Source organism: Mixophyes fleayi, chromosome 6 (assembly GCF_038048845.1).
Source record: "Mixophyes fleayi isolate aMixFle1 chromosome 6, aMixFle1.hap1, whole genome shotgun sequence".
In the NCBI taxonomy this organism is placed as follows: domain Eukaryota; kingdom Metazoa; phylum Chordata; class Amphibia; order Anura; family Limnodynastidae; genus Mixophyes; species Mixophyes fleayi.
In genome coordinates, this window is record NC_134407.1 from 80,855,387 (window position 1) to 80,875,600 (window position 20,214).

A 20,214-nucleotide genomic window follows, 5' to 3' on the forward strand; every position below is an offset into this window, starting at 1 on the left:
TGAATGTTCATTTAAAATGGCAATGTCGGGACCCCGCAGGTTAAGTGTTTAAACACTTAACCCGACATTGCCGCTTTAAATGAACATTCATACAAGTCGCGATGACATCAGAGTGTACTGCCGAAGAGCTGTGGAATTGGAATAAATTGCAGTCAGCATGCTGCTCCCATCGGTGATGTGCACAGTCAGTTTTCAGGTAAGTCTGCTTATATGTACATCGGTTTTTATTAAATTCGCTTTTTCTTTGTAGGTGTCCTTGCTGTTGGAATTCTCACCATTGTTTACGCGTACCCAACCAGGTAATATATATCTCCCAAATGTCTCAATTTTGGTGGGACGTTCCAATTCGCAGGCCGCCAAAGGGGTGGGGGCTTAACAGGAAAGTGTGTGGAGATGTACAGTCATGGCCAAAAGTTTTGAGAACGACACAAGTATTGGTTTTCACAAAGATTGCTGCTTCAGTGTTTTTAGATCTTTTTGTCAGATGTTGCTATGGTATACTGAAGTAAAATTACAACCATTTCATAAGTTTCTAAGACTTTTATTGACAATTACATTAAGTTTATGCAAAGAGTCAATATTTGCAGTGTTCACCCTTCTTTTTGAAGACCTCTGCTATTCACCCTGGCATTCTGTCAATCAATATCTGGGCTACATACTGTCTGATGGCCGCCCATTCTTGCCCAATCAATGCTTGGAGTTTGTCAGAATTTGTGGGTTTTTGTTTGTCCACCCGCCTCTTGAGGATTGACAACAAGTTCTCAATGGGGTTAAGGTCTGGGAAGTTTCCTGGCCATGGACCCAAACTTTCGTTGTTTTGATCCCAGAGCCACTTAGTTAACACTTTTGCATTATGGCAAGGTGCTCCATCATGCTGGAACAGACATTGTTCATCACCAAACTGTTCTTGGATGGTCGAGAGAAGTTGCTCTTGGAGGATGTTTTGGTACCATTCTTTATTCATGGCCGTGTTCTTAGGCAAAATTGTGAGTGAGCCCACTCCCTTGGCTGAGAAGCAACCTCACACATGAATGGTCTCAAAATGCTTTACTGATGGCATGACACAGGACTGATGGTAGCGCCCAACTTTCCTTCTCCAGATACCTCAAACAATCTGAAATGGGATTCATCAGAGCAAATGACTTTATCCCAGTCCTCAGCAGTCCAATCCCTGTACCTTTTACAGAATATCAGTCTGTCCCTGATGTTTTTCCTGGAGAGCAGTGGCTTCTTTGCTGGCCTTCTTGATACCAGGCCATCCTCCAAAACTCTTTGCCTCACTGTGTGTGCGCAGATGCAATCACACCTGCCTGCTGCCATTCCTGAGCAAGTTTTGCACTGGTGGTGCCCGGACCTGCACCTGAATCAACTTTAGGAGACTGTCCTGGAACTTGCTGGACATTCTTGGTGCTCAGAAACCTTCTTCACAACTATTGAACCTCTCTTCTTGAAGTTTTTGATGATCCAATAAATGGTTGATTTAGGTGCAATCTTACTAGCAGCAATATCATTGCCTGTGAAGCCCTTTTTATTCAAATGATGACTCCACATGTTTCCTTGCAGATAACCATGGTTAACAGAGGAAGAACAATTATTTCTAGCACCACCCTCCTTTTAAAACTTCCAGTCTGTTATTCTAACTTAATCAGCAAGACAGAGTGATCTCCAGCCTTATCCTAGTCAACACTCACCTAATGTCAGCTGGTCCTTTTGTGGCAGGGCTAAAATTCAGTGGAAATGTTATTTTTGGGATAAAGTTCATTGTCATGGTAAAGAGGGACTTTGAAATTAACTGCAATTCATCTGATCACTATTCATGACATTCTGGAGTATATGCAAATTTCCATCATAAAAACTGAGGCAGCAGACTTTGTGAAAAATAATATTTGTGTCATTCTCAAAATGTTTGGCCACGACTGTACAGTAAATTGAACATATGGGGTGGACTTTGGACAGAATGTGGGCATGGCTTATTTTGTCCCGTTTTCAGGATTCTAAATGTTGGGAGGTATATGAGCTAATATGTGGGCAGGCAATCCATTTGAGTCACTGGTAAGAGTAGAAACGTCACTTCAAAGTCCTGTCTGCTATGACCTCCTTGGTCAGAACTTGGTACATTTTAATGGATTACAATAAAAAAAACAAAAAGAGAAGGTTTTATTTTATACTGAAGTGGTGAAAAAAGGTTTATATTATTTGACTTTTTTACTACTGTGGAACATCATTTCACAGTATGAATTGAAAGCCATTATTGTTCAACAAACACCAGCATGTCAGTCATGTCTGTCAGTGCATGCTGGGACATGTGGTTCCACAATAGTTGGCAGCAGTTCCTCAATCGTTGAGGCGAAAACAGCTGTGCAATCAGAGCTGGATACAAATCTTGGGAGTCTCAGCTCCCAATTTCCCCCCACTTTTTGCGTGAAGTGCATCACGCATTCAATTGAGTGAAATTTATGTGCTATAAGTGGAGCTTTGGGTGTGACAAGATGCGGTATCTTGAAGCGAGATAAGTTTCCTTTACCATGGCAGATTGAATCGGCCTATTTGTTTCTATTTTGCACATCTAACCCCTAAAAATACAAACATAAAAGAAGTCCTCAAAAGTGGACTTTGCCTTTAATGATTTTCTGGTTACACGAGAGCATCTCTTAGATTGCAGGCGAAGCAGTAAGTTTAGCTCTGAGTATATTAAGTCAAATTTTATCAATGATCTATAAAATATTAAAAACTATATTGGTAAATCGAATGCTACTTGTGTATCAGTTTGATGAGCTGCGTCCCTTCCCCATAAGGTAAGGTTGTCTATCAGTGATATGGACTGAATTTCTAGTTATTGTAGTCACAGTTTCCAACACTTCTAATGATGCCTTACACTGTATAAAGGTACACTGGAGATACATTGTGGAGGAAGATACTGACCTTGACATTGTAAATTTGGAAGTACACTGGCTGTAATCCAAAGCGCAGGTAATAGGAGGCAACATCCAGGATGAAAGGCTCAGAGGTGGAGTCTCTGGTGGGACATGGTGGCTGTGAAATACACATATCGGATTGCTTCAGACTAACATACATGTTTTCCTCAACAATAGTATTAGTAGATATAAAACCACCATTATAAATTAGATGGTCATCTAGCTGGTAGATCTCATAATGATTAAAGAGAAATTAGTTATGTACAATACACTAATACAAATGTGTTGGGCTTGAATAAGGAATAAGAAGAGGCCTTCTAGTTGTTAGATACATGTAGAGTTTCATAACCCTCAACACCAAAGATTATTCAACTGGTACATAACTCATATAGCTGTTTGGATTAAATGTTCTTCCACTGAGTTCATTAATCATCCATTGGCCATCATTTTTCAGTCTTTAAGTTTTATTGCAAATGCCACCAAGAATATAAGCAGACCATCCAGGACTTTCCCTGGATGTACGTTCACAGGCCCTTCTCACCAAGTGTACAGTGGGAGGTTATAAGTGTTTACTGATTAAATGTGGCAAAATAGATTACATATGTAAGCAGATTAAAGATGAGCAAAATTTGGCTCCACTGCGAAATGGCCTGTTTTACCATCATACTCAATACACGCCAAATATCACTGCAATTTTGACGAGCACAGATGAGCATCCTTCATGTTGCATACAAGCAGTCCCTTGCAGTATTTACTCTACTAGAAATTGTCATATTTGATATGCTCTGATGAGAGTCTATGTAGCGCAAGCTCTGTGTATATATATATATATATATATATATATATATATATATATATATATTTATATTCATTACTCAACTTTTGAAGGATTTCCATTATCTCAGAGTGTAGTAAAAGGAATGTAAATACCATCCCTGCATACATGGTGTACCTTAACCTGGCCTTCCCCATTGGCCATAAATTTCACCTCCATGCTGTGTGTTCCCCTGTAGAGGTATTAAGGATGACCATGGGATAGTCAGCACTTTATTCTGCATCGCCACATCCTAAACTTGTAGAATAGAGCGAAACATGGGATGGTGGTTAGCAAATAAGGGTCTACTTGACCTAGGATTATGTCCCCTATCGTTGATGGCCTTCATTGGTGGTGTTCCTGAGGGTTGGGAATTGCCTCCGATCTATTGAAGGTGCACATCACAGTCTTTACATTAGGGGAAGTTAATTTCATGCTCCAACTTCAGACTGAACTGTACATCTAGATTGAGTGGACTTTGCCCCACAAAGAGAATCTAGGAATAACACATGGAAAACTCTATCTGAAAGCACTAGCACATACATGTAATACCCAATGTGACTATTATACACAGATGCCTAAAAGGCATTTCATTGGGTGAACTGTGACTTACTGAGGTTAAAACTGGAGCAGATAGGCCAGAGTCCTTCTTTCTTTTATATAATATTATTCCTTTACCAAATGCCAAACACTAGTGAATATATCTTGACTAACTGTCATTCTTTCAAGCAAAGTCAGAAATGCCTGTTATGAAAAGGCTTTATGCCATACGTGACCTCTCCTCATATTTTGATATTTTTGCTGATGAAGGAATCGGAAAGATTCAGTGTATGCAATAACTTCAAAATTAATTTTGGTGAATCCTGTTTAGGCATGACCTAATCACCCCAAGAGTTACCTCTGCTCATTGCAAACTTCCCTTTCTTCTCACAAAACAAATCCATTAGGGACTGTGTCAAACATTTTCTCTATTTATCTCCCGTGTTCACTAGCCCCACAATATGTAGTTTCTCTGGTTTATGTTCTGCTGATTGGCTGATTATATCTCCCTTATTCTCTTTACTAGAAGGGAAACCATCTACACAGTCAGTATGCTTTCCCTGTTAGTATAAAACCTCTATAGTTAACAATGCTAACATCTTTAACTGCCACACATATCAAAACACTTACATTTCGTGGTTAACTGACACAGTGCAGCTGGAGATATTACTAGTAGGAGCTTCAAACTACTTACCATAAGGGTGAGCTTGGCAATCGTGTTGCAGAGAGTGTTGATGTTTCTGTCATACCACGGATCCACCTGGCCGAGGTAAGTGCTGAGTTCACATGTATCGCCCATGTTGGATGAGTCTTCCTGAAATGCGACACAAGACACCACTAAATCCAGGCCGTTGGGGAAAGTGAAAGAGACTCTATATTTGGCATTTGTTCCATAATTAAACAAGAGTGCATACTTATTATTGCACTGAAAAAATTATTCCACAGGGAAAGAAAGTATGTACATAGCACTAATATATTGCAATTCAGCAATTGTTCGGTGATCGGGCCGATCACTGGGATATTAGCATGTGTAACCAGCTTTACTGTCTCTTTAATAGCTGCCAGTACACCTACATTAATCTGTTATTCACCTATTTCTATTGACTGCCCTGAAAAACTGATTTGTAATATAATCTTACCGTGTCTGATGAGGTTTCGGTCTGATCCCCTTGGACGGGAATACAATAAAACTGAAGATTGGCTTTCAGGGTCCGGTGAGGCCTTCTGGCTTCTCTCTTTCTAGAACAAAATAAATTGCTTGATGTAAAAGTGTGGCCAATTTAGATTCCAGCTGTAAGGAGGTAATATAAAAGTAACTACCTCCAAATACTATATATGTAAAACTACATGTAGTCTTATTACAATGCTGACATGATAGGCCTTCCTGTAGCACTGCTTCCTTATTATATATTATATTCATATACAGACAGACCAACCCATTTCCTAAAAGTGCTTCATCACCCTGCGATTGTGCAGGCTCCAGTCAAAATCCCTGCAGAAGAAACAGGATTTCTCGAAACACAAACTGCCAGATCTTCAGCTATAAGAACCACCAAGATGACATCCTCCATTGCCCGGTCTATAGACTAGAGGAGAGTGCACCGGGCCTGTTGTGGAGTCCTGCAGTGATATATTAGTAAGTAAAGCGCAAGGTCACTATTATATATCTGCAAGACTCCATGGCAATAGTCCTGCAGCACTGATGCCTCACTCCCCACTGCCCCCTTACACAGCCAGTGGACTAGAGAGCAGAGGGGGCACACTGGGAAGGGAGTATTTAAATAAAAATATTTTTTATTAATGGGATTGTGAGAAGGGAGGAGAAATACAACCTAAATAACCTTGGGGATATAAGGGAAAAATAGGAAGTGACATCTAGTGGTTATATTTACTAAACTGCGGGTCTAAAAAGTGGAAATGATGCCTATAGCAGCCAATCAGATTCTAGCTATCATTTTGTAGAATGTACTAAATAAATGAGAACTAGATTCAGATTGGTTGCTATAGGCAACATCTCAACTTTTCAAACCCACAGTTTAGTAACTATAACCCAAATCTTCAAAATTACAATATACCAAGTACATAGTTAAAGAAAAGTGTCATAATTCGAAAGTCAGTTATCAATAATAATAATAGTAACATGAGAGTCTTTGGTACCTCTTTTCCTAGGAGTTATATTTATTTGCCGAATTATATACCTTAGGATCCATGGTTTATATAAACCATGGATCTTAAATGTGGCTACATTTGTCTCCTTTATCATGTATGTAGTGGTCATTTTTCCACCAATCAAGAACCAGATCCTGTTTTCGACTATAAGGCTGGTGGGTGAGATAAGTTGCTTCTAAATGTTTGCTACTGAACTTTTAGCTGCCTGGAGTACATGGAATGTTAATTTATTGTAGTTTCTAATAACCGAGAAATGGGTAAGAACAAGAATAATGTCCAAGGGCTCAGTCTTGAAATAGCTTTTTAATGCCTGACCAATATGTGAAAATGTTGCCTTTGGTTGCAATCTCGCCAACACAGAGCAGCATCAATGTAACATGCAAGTTCATGGTCCAAGCTGCACATGACGTATGTAGATTATCAGTGCATAGTAAAAGCTCACTTTATACAGGTGTATGCCAAAGTCTGGGCAGTCCTGGTCAAAGTGCATGTTTCATTGAAAAAAGTGGACAAACGTTTACATAACCTCTGCAGTCTACAAATTTAGACATGATATATTTCTGCACATTTTAATGTAAAATTACTTGTTTTTTTGCTAATTTTTTTTTAATATATTAAAGAATTAGTGTTAATTTGGCATGAGTTTGGTCAACCTGTGCCTGATTCATTAATAAAGTAAGTAGTCTCCTGGGCAAAACCATGTTACAATGCAAGGGGTGCAAATTAGTTTTCTATTTTAAACATAAGCTAAATACTGTTTGTTTTTCATGTAGCACACAAATACTTGTTAGCTTTTTTTGTACACTGAAATTTAAAGGTGATATTTGCGTGCTACATTAAAAAACAGACAGTATTTAACTTATGTGCAAAAGAGAAAACTAATTTGCACCCCTTGAATTGTAACATGGTTTTGTCCAGGAGACTATTTAATCAATTTTTTACCTAACTTTCCTTAATGAGTCAGGGCCCCTGTCAGTCAGTACTTTTGTCAAAAAACACTTTCTTTGGCAGAAATCAGTGTGCAAACATTTCTTGCGGCTTGCCAAGGACGAAAGATCTATGTCTGGCAAAAACGAGCATTTTCGCCAGTGATAGGACTTCTTGCTATTAAATTCACTGAGTGTAGTTGGTGGTAACATCCCCATGCAAAACACCACAATGATCACAGCGAGCCATCATACAATAATTTTGAAATACATTTATTCAGTGTGCAAAAATGTCTAAACATTTTTTTTAAAACTATTTGAACAATTTTTTTGTTCACTAGATTCACCAAGTCTGGGCTGTCCGTTCCACAGTACATGAGTGAACTGGCTAGAGATTTCATATCTCCTCAGTCCTGCCTGGTGGAAAGGTTGAAATCTTAGGGGGGTATTCAATTGTTCCTCCGGGCGCCGCTGGAACAGGGAGCTGCGAGCTGAAATTGAGTGAGTAATTACCGTATAAATGGTAATAGTTTTAACGCGCTCGTTCCGGCGGCGCCCGGAGCAACAATTGAATACCCCCCTTATTGTTTTCAGGAAAGTATCAATGAGGCAATATTTTATTGATTGGGGTTGTGCTTGTAGCAATGTGATGATGAAGGACACAAATGGCAGAGTAATAAAAGTAGCCTAGGAGAGCAAAACATTTAAAGGAAAGTTCCTACTGACAAATGGAAAATTCAGTTAACTTGGTCTTATAAGGCTACTTAACTCAGGGCCATCTTTTCCACTGGGCACGATGGGCAGCTGCCCGGGGCCCCCACGGGAAAGGGGGCCCCATAGGCATGGCTCTTAATGAGAAAAAATAATCCTGCAAAAGAAAAAAACCTGCAAAAAAACCTACAAGGGTCACTGAGCAAGTACATCTATCTATCTCTATCTCTATATATCTATATCTATATCTGTATCTGTATACATCTATATATCTATATCTATATCTATATCTATATCTATATCTAGGGGCCCCGGTGCACTGCTTTGCCCGGGGACCCATAATGTTGTTAAGATGGCCCTGACTTAACTTGAATCCAGTATTCAGGCCAAATTATACTAGAGGACCACTTAGCTTCAAAATTTTGATTTACATTTTTCAGATATGACACATGAAGGTAAAATATGTTGTTCAGTGTTATGCTGGCATTCCTCTGCTGCTCTGTTAAAAAGTAAAGTATCACCTCCCCATTCTATTACAGACAGCTGAAGTACATCCCACATGTTTAGGACAGTGTCCTAATGGAATCTGAGATAGGTCAAACAATTGAGATTGCACTCGTGTAAGCTGCTGTGACATCACTACACCTGCCCCTGTATATGAATCATCTAATCTGTACAGCACACTTCTGCAAAGCAAATCACTCTGTCTGCTCTGCTGCAAAAGTACCTCCCTCCGGTCATGGCAACCTCCTGCAAATAAGTGAAAGAGCGCATGGTGGACATATTTAGTGAAGCATAAAACCTTCAGTTATTTCATGTGTATTATTCAACTAAGCAGTTTACACAATTGGGGAACAGATTAATGTCAACTAGTGGCCTGCTGGTTCTCATACCGGCAATGTGAAGGAACTGTTCACACAATACTTCTCTATTTTTAACTGGATGTAGTGGGACTGTTCCTGGAAACTGCTGGAGTTCCTTGATATACTAGAGAGGAAGTTGCACTTATCTGTCATTGAGAATTATACATGGTGGGCTGAGCTGATGAGGCAAGTCATCCAACTGTTGTAATGTTAGCAGTACCTGAAAGAGTAGTATGCTTTAGCCAGCCTCCCTAAAGCTCTGTCATCTCCCAGTATGACAACCCTAGTGGGCAGCTTATCAGGACAAGTAGAGACCTCCGTGCTCTGTCCTGAGAGCCTCTGTAATGTCGCTGTCCGGCTTCCCCTGGGTGCCTTGGTGAGATTTTGTAGAAGTACAGCAGAATCCAGGTCTGCACCTTTTTTCTTAATACAAGGTTTCCTATATAACTTGGCCAGTTCTTTCTCTTCCACCCCGGGTAAGTCTCTCTCTATCCCACTGTCATTAGACCACACAGAGATCCGGTGCTGCTCATTGCCATCTGTGTCCATGGTAAGCTCTGGCATTTTGAAGGACTCTGCCTCGGTATCTGTAGCCTGGGTCTCCCTGGTAAACAGCATCAGCTCTTTCCCTGGTACATGAAAAAATGTTTTATTTATTATTAAGATGTATCCAATAATTATTTGTTGCTTCTCCTCATGTGCTACACAAATATAGCAGGTACAATAATAGACAAGTAATATTAATATATAGAAACTACTGTAAATAATATCTGTATAAACAGTGAGTTCTGATGTAATTTCATGTTTATCATAGGCAGCTGAGTATTGAACTTGATGTGTGTGTGTGTGTGTGTGTGTGTGTGTGTGTGTATATATATATATATATATATATATATATATACATACACATATATATATATATATATATATATATATATATATATATATACACATATATATAGTGATTAAGTTCAGTTTTATATATTGTCCAAAGCTTTCTTTTTGTGGTTTGAAAGCTCTGTTAGCTAACGTGTTTTTAATTATCTACTCCTTGATAACCATTGGCTATTGTGGGAAGTACCTGCACTGTTTATACTGGGTTTGGATGTTTCGTTACCTATTTTTCCTTGCATTGAAAAGTGAGAGGAGAGGGACACAATAACATAACTCTGTGCCTATTGTAGAAAAATTCTTAGTTACACCTCTGGGTAATCACAATGGTACAATGGTTGGTCAACCTGCTCAGAATGTCCCACAACAACTGCACAACGCAGCATTAGTCATTGCCATTATCATTCTGCATAGTTGGTATGGTCCCAGCAACTTATTTAAAAATGAGAGTCACAATCATGAATATCCATGGATGCAAATAAGGTATTTTAAGATTTTGCATAGGTAGAATGCAGCAATAAGGGCTGCTAGAGTACAAAACACACTTACATAGTTGATCGTCATCAGTCCATAGGTGAACACTAATGTTTGGACTGGGCAGAGGTATTCTCTCAAGCTTGGACATTGGCACTTCTTCAAAAGAAAAGAGAAAAGTTTCAGTTAATATCCATTAGTGATTTATCTGTAACCGTGAAGCCTCTGTATGTGCGGTGTGGTATTTTTCGCTACATTTATACAGTTAGGGCTCTTTGCTGCTACATCCACTAGGTCACCATTTTTAATAATGTGAAAACCAATGTTCACGTCCTGTATCTATAAGTATAGTAAAAAGGGAGCCATGAAGTGAGAGGCATCTGTTCCAAGAGTCCTGTCCAGTGTGAAGTGTGGAGCACTAAATCCCAGGCCTCCAGGTCCTGTACAGTGTGTTACATACTTCCAAACTCTCATCTATGCTCAGGCTTCTAACGCCCAAAGCATTTATAATGCATTTAAATCTCTTCTAAACCCTCCCACCCCAAACCCTCTGACTACCATCAGTGCCCAGGATCTTGCTTTCTACTTCAAGGACAACATTAGAGTGTAGAGAAAGCACCTAAAGTCCCGGGGAGAAAACTACAGTAATTATACTAAAAATCTATAGGTACAAAATCGGGTGCTACAAGCTATGCGGGTAGAGATGTGGGTGGCTGGTATAATTGCTGAATAGATATGGGGGTTTTGATTGTTTTGTATAGGTCACAGGAAGGGTAGGGTAGGTGCGGAGTGGGAGGGTGGGTGGCAGAGTGGGAACTGTTGAGGTGCAGGGGGAAGGAAGGTGGAGAGAGCAGCTTCCGTTACTGATCAGGCAATTCCAGGAACAAGTGAGTGATAAAGTTTAAACCAGGGGGCTCCAGGTCGATTGGTATTTGGGTAAGGTTATCTATTCTCTTCTTGTCTTCCTACTCTACCTCATGTCCTCTAGATCCTATTCCCTCACAAATCGGCAGATCCCTGTCTCCTGTGCACACTCCACCTCTACCCAATATCTGTAATCTCTTTTTCTCTCTACTAGACACTTTCCATTATTATTCACGCATGCAGTGATTACTTCTATTCTGAAAAAACTAAATTCTGACCAAAACACTCTCTCCAATTACCATCCCATCTCTCAGCTCCCATGCCCCTCTAAGCTTCTATTATCAGTTCGAGTACCACAAGGATCAGTACTGGATTCTCTGCTTTTCTCTATCTACACCGCTTCACTTGGAAAACTAATAAGCTCCTTTGGATTTCAGTATCATCTCTATGCAGATGATACCCAAATTTATCTATCCTTCCCTGATCTCTCACCATGACTTGACATTTCTATTTCTACTGACAACATGACAATAAATCCCACCCTGCAAGCTCGCTGCCTAGGTGTGATCCTTGACTCTCAACTATCCTTTGTTCCCCACATCATTTCTCTATCTAAATCATGTTATATAAATCTAAAAAACATTTCCAGAATACATACTTATCTCACACAAGACACTCTCACCCTTACAATCTATTCTGCAAGCAGCGGCCAGATCAATTTTCCTTGCAAATTGTTCTTCCTCTGCTGAGCCACTCTGTCAGTCTCTACATTGCCTGCCTGTTTTTCACCGTATCCAATATAAAATAATTCTACTAATATTCAAAGCTATCCATAAAGCTGCACCAACATACATCTCCTCACTTCTCTCAAAATATCTACCAACACGACACAAACTTTCTGCACAACATCTGCATCTCTCTTCCACTCTCATTACATTCTTCCATTCCCGGTTACAGGACTTTTTTCAGGCTGCACCCACTTTGTGGAATTCCCTCCCTCGCACAATTAGACTTTCCTCTAGTCTTCAAACCTTTAAAGCGCTCTGTGAAAACCCACTTCTTCAGGCAAGCTTATAATATTCCTCAACCACCATCTGAATCTCCCTAGGTTAGCCTATTACCACCCTTTACACACTTCACACAAGACAACAACCCTCTGACCCCCTGACCAACATTGCTGGATCACATAGTATACTAAGCACTTGTTATCTTTGCACTCTGGCTGGACCAATATGCAATATGTAGCACATAACCTCATGTATCAAACTCCCATTGTCCCATAGATTGTAAGCTTGTGAGCAGGGCCCTCTTACCTCTTTGTCTGTATTACTTAGTATTGTTTATTATTGTGTTTGTTCCCAATGGTAAAGCAGTACGGAAATTTGCTGGTGCTATATAAAGAGAAGCTGCTGCTGATGATGATGCCTAGTAACATAAGACTGACAACATTTTGACAGGCTTGGAGGAAAGGTAAGTGGCAGAATAGCTCTGAGGGTGAAGAGAGGGACGTTCTGACTATGAACAGGATTGTTGAGGATGATTGGATAAGCCATAACCAACACCCAGGCTGAACCCTGATCAGGCACCATGGAAAAGGTGGGGAGGATCTCCACGGTATGAGACATTGTACTTCTGCTAGTTATAAGGAAGGTGGGATTACATTTGAAATATAGTTGTGTCTTTAATTCACCACTGAATACATGGTGTTGTAATGGAGCTATTTTTCTAAGTGACATTACCAGATTATAACTATTAAAATATTCACGACCAGTTGCAACTAAGGTTAATTTACATTTAAACATGCAAGTCCATATTGTACCTTCCTCTGATGAGATGATCATCTTGCTATATATCTCCTGCAACCTGTCGCTATGCCTCTGCCTGCTGCCTGCACTCTCCTGTTCACTGCGCTCTACTGCAGACAGAACCTCCTGAAACCAAAGTTCCACCTCTTCTGTGCTTTTATCCTGTCGGGGAATAAATGGCAATATAATGACACAATCTGAAATAAATCCTAGGTAAAATAGTGAAAACTGGTTAGATGAAGAGGGCCGGTTTGATTTATATTCAACATACCCTCAGTGCGATGAAGCCAACTCTTCCCTGATCCCTTGTCTGGTCCTCTACTCCCCTAACTCTAGAGAAGACTGTTCACACTCTGAACTGATGGTGTTACTAGTGGACACTCTGTAGCCCCATTGGTAGAAGTTTTCAGTGCAAAGTTAAAAATGAAATACTTGAACGTAAATGTAATTGATTTTGCAGTAAATTGATGTTACAGCTTGTTACAGGGCTGTCAGCCCTGTTTTTATTTGAGGCAAGGGACAATTATTTTAGACAATTTTGTGTGGAGACGAGTGAGATAAAATAACTGTAACACAAAAGCACAAGTAACTCTTGCAGATTATATGTAGGTACTGAACTAATTTTACAAATGTGGACCCATCACTTAAACTCAATGGAGCTATTCTGCAGGCTGAATTTACTAGGAACCCAAAAAAACATTTTGTGTCTCGATATTATGACTTCTTCCTAGTGAGCTGATATTATGTCATCTTAAATATTAGTTCAACAAACAAAATAGTTGCAACTTTCCAAAAGGGACTTGTAATAGCTGCAACCATTTTGTTGTGGTACTAGATACCCTATGACATGAAGAATTCCAAAAACATAGATACATAGAAATCAACCCTTACCTTAAGTACCCGCTGCAGCAGGGTTATGTCGCAGTCTGTGCCCAGTGCGGCCTGAATGCAGTTAGTGATGACATACATCATGCATGATATGGATGTGTGGGACATCTGACCTGCTTGAGTCTCACGGAGGAGTGTATTACACACAGCCTCAGAAACCAGGCCAGGGTCTAAAAACAGCAGCACCCTGCAAAGAACACATTTCTTCAGTACTGCTAACTTGACAAAATATATTGTTCTACAGATCAAAATCTATCTCCTTTGTAGATTGCTTCCATCCAATACTGAATGCCAAGCCCGCCAAGAGGTTTCCTAGGGCCCTGGTGTAGTTGCTTCTTGGACACCCTCCCAGGCTGTGCACACACCCTCAACAACAGCCGATGCTGCACAGGCATGGGTGTGACCATGTGGACCAATATTGGTAAGCATAGTCACTCTCCCCTGCCCACAATCCAGCCCTGATGTGGCCAGGGATAGGACCGGAGCCCCATTTGCCCCATCTAAATGCCAGGACCCCAGGGTGAGGCACAGCCCTCATTCTCAGCACCAATACTAAATACACTGCTTAAAGTGGACTCATCACCTACACACACTGGAGGCATCAAGCTGTATGCAGCCTTTCAAGTAGCTAGGAACCAGTGACATCACTGACTGATATTCATGGGGGGGACTTACATTCATGAGGTACTGGTTCAATGAATTGACAGGATGAATTCTCACAAATATTAGTTTAGCCCACAAAATGGCTGCCTCCACTGAGTGTAGGTAATATGTTCACTTTAAAATTGAATTTACATAAAGTAATATTTCTACACACTTCTTATAGCAGCAAAAATGTGAATACCACCTGTTTTAAGAAGATTTTAAACTTTACAAAATTGATGAGCAATCACAAGCTGGGTCTCGCCATCCAAAATCTATTGTTGATTTTAAGGTATTTATTTTGCTGCTATCAGTAATCTTAATAGTAACTAAACATGTTTGCATTGTTTTACATTTAGTACAGGTTTGCTAAAATATATTTGATCATATTTTAAATAGAGATTCAGCCACTAGAGGGCATCACCGCAATTCTGCAGATGATGAATGTAAGGGGTGCATTGCTAAGATATGCACTTCTGGGAATTTTGGTCTGTGAATTAATACCTCTGTGCTGTAGCTATGACCAGAAATATATTTATCACTTCATTATAAATGCAGAGTACTTAAAATATACACACAAAGCATGTTCAACATTTCTACAATAAGGGCCTGAATTAGAGTAGGTCACATTTTGCAGCCAAAATGTACAAGTAAGTATGGCTGCAAAATTGTTGCTTACCCTGTTTATTTTGAGTAGCATGTATCTTATGCAGCCGCATCAAGATATGATATTGCGGGCACAGTTTAAAAATGTGCTGCTTATTATGATCAATTTGATGATGATGACTAGTGTTAGATTTTTTTAATATATATTATTACTTATCAAGAAAAAATTATCAGGGAGCAGGGTTACACATAGAAAGGGGAATGGTAAGGGAACAGGGTTACACACAGAAAGGGGAATGGTAAGGGAGCAAGATTACACAAGGAAGGGGGAATGATAAGGGAGCAGGGTTACACATAAAAAGGGAAATGGTAAGGGAGCGCGGTTACACATAGAAAGGGGAATGGTAAGGGAGCAGTGTTACACATAGAAAGGGGAATGGTAAGGGAGTGGGGTTACACATAGAAAGGGGAATGGTAAGGGAGCAGTGTTACACATAGAAAGGGGAATGGTAAGGGAGCAGTGTTACACATAGAAAGGGGAATGGTAAGGGAGCAGGGCTACACATAGAAAGGGGAATGGTAAGGGAGTGGGGTTACACATAGAAAGGGGAATGGTAAGGGAGCAGTGTTACACATAGAAAGGGGAATGGTAAGGGAGCAGTGTTACACATAGAAAGGGGAATGGTAAGGGAGTGGGGTTACACATAGAAAGGGGAATGGTAAGGGAGCAGGGCTACACATAGAAACGGGAATGGTAAGAGAGCGGGGTTACACATAGAAAGGGGAATGGTAAGGGAGCGGGGTTACACATAGAAAGGGGAATGGTAAGGGAGCGGGGTTACACATAGAAAGGGGACTGGTAAGGGAGGGGGTTACACATAGAAAAGGGAATGGTAAGGGAGCGGGGTTACACATAGAAAGGGGAATGGTAAGGGAGGGGGTTACACATAGAAAAGGGAATGGTAAGGGAGTGGGGTTACACATAGAAAGGGGAATGGTAAGGGAGTGGGGTTACACATAGAAAGGGAAATGGTAAGGGAGCAGGGCTACACATAGAAAGGGGAATGGTAAGGGAGTGGGGTTACACATAGAAAGGGGAATGGTAAGGGAGCAGTGTTACACATAGAAAGGGGAATGGTAAGGGAGCAGTGTTACACATAGAAAGGGGAATGGTAAGGGAGCAGGGCTACACATAGAAAGGGGAATGGTAAGGGAGTGGGGTTACACATAGAAAGGGGAATGGTAAGGGAGCAGTGTTACACATAGAAAGGGGAATGGTAAGGGAGCAGTGTTACACATAGAAAGGGGAATGGTAAGGGAGCAGGGCTACACATAGAAAGGGGAATGGTAAGGGAGCAGGGCTACACATAGAAAGGGGAATGGTAAGGGAGTGGGGTTACACATAGAAAGGGGAATGGTAAGGGAGCAGGGCTACACATAGAAACGGGAATGGTAAGAGAGCGGGATTACACAGAAAGGGGAATGGTAAGAGAGCGGGATTACACATAGAAAGGGGAATGGTAAGGGAGCGGGGTTACACATAGAAAGGGGAATGGTAAGGGAGCGGGGTTACACATAGAAAGGGGAATGGTAAGGGAGGGGGTTACACATAGAAAAGGGAATGGTAAGGGAGGGGGTTACACATAGAAAGAGGAATGGTAAGGGAGCGGGGTTACACATAGAAAGGGGAATGGAAATGCAGCGGGGTTACACATAGAAAGGGGAATGGTAAGGGAGGGGGTTACACATAGAAAAGGGAATGGTAAAGGAGGGGGTTACAAAGTTTGAGTAATCATACAAGTATTACATTGAACGCCAAACCACAGCTGGTCAGATGTGCAGAACATATGAGAGTCAATAGTGCTGTAATATCTCACTTAGGGTCTGGAAGATACCATAATATCATTTAAATTGATACATCAAAGAAGAGGAATCAGTGCTTATTGCTTGGGTTGGGTATCACTAACCAGCCCAAGAAACACCCCCCAAAAAATGTGTGAAAAAAACCCATGCGGAACAGCACTGGGGCTCTTTCCGGCAACCCTGGGGCAGTGGGGGTCGAGGTAATGAGAAAAACATTTGTTAACGGTGTTAAACTACAAGTTCCAGTGGGCCCTGTCAGCTATCAGCATTCTAAAAACTCCAGCATGCACTGAAAGCCAAAATAAATAAATATGCCTCAGATCTGTCTGTCCAATTGTAGGGGCCGCTAGCGCAGCTTGCATTTCATGTTGTTTTATTGTGCATGCTCAGTAAAAAAAAAAAAAGATTTTTGCTCCTGAGAGTCGAGCCTATGTAAATTCTCTCAATGTTCCTGGCACACCTACTGGCCAGAAGTGTTATTACAGGGGAAGTAGTAGAAAAGTGCTATTTGTTGTAGTAACAGAAACCTTCAGCACCACTGCACTATCAACCATGGATGTATCTGGATTTAAAATGCACCGGTTGTCTACAGAGCGAGGAGGTAGCTATTTTGTGAATGCAGCTGATAAATTGATTAGAAAACCAGGGAGATCACCAAGGTACAAAAAGGCCCTGTGATGTCTCTGGCTCTAGGGAATAGCCTGACTGCAGTCTCATGCAACACAATGGCTGCCTACAGTGTGTGTAGGCAGTAGGTGTACTGTAAGTAACATGCTTAGCTCTATATATGAGTAATGAAAAATGTAAGCTCCAAATCTAATACAAAATGGTATGTGAAGGGTGATACACATGAACCTGATGTAAGGATTTATGCTTTAGTGGTCATGAATTTTAGGTTTGACTGGGTTGCATTGTAACATTACACAGCAATAAAATACAGTGCTGAAGCCCCATCCCTGCACATTCCCTCAATCTGGCCTCTCTCATTCTTGCTTTTCAAAATACTTAACCTGATAATCCCTGTTTAATTTTTATAAAGATAAGTGGGTGTTAAGAGACACTGCTAGTATTAATATCCCTTCAGAATAATTTTGACTGATACTTAACAAAATGTACCGATAGTCACCAGTTTGAGTAATCCAGAGGATTTAAATTTAAAATAAGTGATTTATTAGATTAGCCAACCCAAACCATTGTATGGTGCATATTACAGATAGTAGATTCAGTAACATGTCAGTTCTGTCATATTAAGTCTTCCTGCAATATTTTTAAATCAATCACAATGCAAGCAATAGGACACAAAACGGAAAAATGGGGCAAGCCTCCATGATGTACATTAAACGTCAATTTATGTATGGGATTGTATCCCTAACCAAGAAGTTGTTACTCTTCTGCTTAACATCAAGTGATTTGATGCCATGTAGACAAGATAGATGAGAGCTGGTTTATTGCCAAGTAACATCACTTTTCACCAAAGGCAAGCCCCATGACTGCACCACATAGGAAAGCTATTCTTCCCCAGAAGCTAGCAACAACTGAGTAAATCCATCTAATAATCCAAGTCAAACCTGTTTCCAGAGACCACCTGAACCATAATGGTTAGGTAGCAGGGTCTCTCTCCTCTCTGATGTCAATAGGCAGCTACAAGATCAGCCTATCATGGTCACAAAGAGTCATAGGGATGCGACTTATCTAAAGATGAATTATGCAGCATGCCATTTACCACTTAAGTATATATGACATCTTAGCCTTTGGTGTGGAAGCATTTAGCTGGGATTACAGCAGGTCATATATATTTTTTTTTTTTTAAATCAGGTAAAATTTTATTGCATTTTTTCCTTTAAACAACAAAAAAGCCCAACACAGTAGGCTATCCCCCCAACTATACCCCATACAGTGATACAAGTATTGTCAAGTATTTGTACACCATGCAGTTAGAAAAAGCAAAAAACATTGACATTCACATTTCCAAGTAAAGATATATAAATTTTTCCAAGATATAGTGAAATAATGGTACAGCTTTGGCAATACAAGATACAATCGTTGATCTTAATAACATAATAGGCGGCTGGATGTCTGCCCCAAGCTTCAATCAGGAGAGTTCCACTTCTCTCAATCCCTCCGTGACATACGGGGATATCCTCCTTCTATACCATATTCTTTCATACTTATCCACCAAATTCCTGCTGGTATACATGAAACCTTTCATGGCCGACTGTATCGTTAACAAGGTCAATCCAGCTATTCAATGTCGCAGGTCATATTTTTAATGATCGATATATTTATTTTTACTGACAAAAATGCAACTTTTTTACTCTCAGTAAGTTTACTGTTAGTTGACAGCCACGGATGGCAGTGGTAAATATAGAAAACGGAGGTCACTTACTTTCCCTGTTGTTGAGAGATGTCTGTCTTGAGGTTTTGTTCAGAAACAACCATTTTTTGATATGAAAAACCTAAAAGATCACATAAACAGTGATGAATATTCTATTAATCTGCATATTTGCTTTATGTCACAAAAGCTGCAATAATACATAATGACTAAACAACAGAGGTACACTATAAGGAAAGTATAGTGAAACCACATAAATAAAGGGTGTCAATAAGTATATACAAGATAAATGGGATCTTACAATAAAGGAGGAAGAAGCAACAGACAGATATGGAGAAAGGTCTCCGTACGAATATACAGAGAGAAATATTGAATAGCTTCAGTTGACGAAAGAGGGGCACTTAAAGCACCAATCCCACATAGAAGTTTTTTTTCTTTAAATACAAATTTAATTACTGTGGCTGGATCATGTTGAAATAATTTATTATAGAAATGTATTTCAATTATGTAAACAATCTTTGTATTATTCTTGAATATACTTGTAAAAATTAATTAGGTCACCACTAAGGTTTTCCAAAGGAAACAAACAGCTTGCCAGGTATTTCATTATAATTTATCCCTCTATTCCTTTTATTGATAGGTTAGCCATTCTCTTAACCCTCTAAAGTCTTTTTTGTGCGCAGGTTCCCAAAATTGTACCTCCTATTCAAGACGTGGTCCAAAAAAATATTTATACAATAGCAAAATTACATTTACTTCTTATGCATTTATGTTATGATTTATGCATGCCATGATTTTAACAGTTCTTGCAACAGCTGCCTGACACTGGTTGCTCCTTCTAAAATTATAGTCTAATAGTATACCCTAAATACATTCTCTGATAATTTAATATATAGGTAGCACAATTATTA

The 20,214-nt window shown here is 40.0% G+C and overlaps 1 protein-coding gene across 3 annotated transcripts in view; it reads right to left on the reverse strand.

Moving 5' to 3' along the window:
- The window catches only part of PIK3R6 (phosphoinositide-3-kinase regulatory subunit 6), an 86,229-nt gene that overhangs the window by 7,846 nt on the left and 58,169 nt on the right, over positions 1-20,214 (reverse strand). For all 3 annotated transcript variants that reach the window (XM_075216946.1, XM_075216947.1, XM_075216949.1), the window contains exons 7-14: positions 19,358-19,427; positions 13,864-14,047; positions 12,987-13,134; positions 10,379-10,462; positions 9,159-9,567; positions 5,409-5,508; positions 4,964-5,083; positions 2,923-3,033 (exon numbers count right to left, since the gene is read on the reverse strand). In XM_075216946.1, coding sequence (XP_075073047.1) covers positions 2,923-3,033; positions 4,964-5,083; positions 5,409-5,508; positions 9,159-9,567; positions 10,379-10,462; positions 12,987-13,134; positions 13,864-14,047; positions 19,358-19,427 — 1,226 coding nt within the window. The remainder of the gene's footprint in view (positions 1-2,922; positions 3,034-4,963; positions 5,084-5,408; positions 5,509-9,158; positions 9,568-10,378; positions 10,463-12,986; positions 13,135-13,863; positions 14,048-19,357; positions 19,428-20,214) is intronic.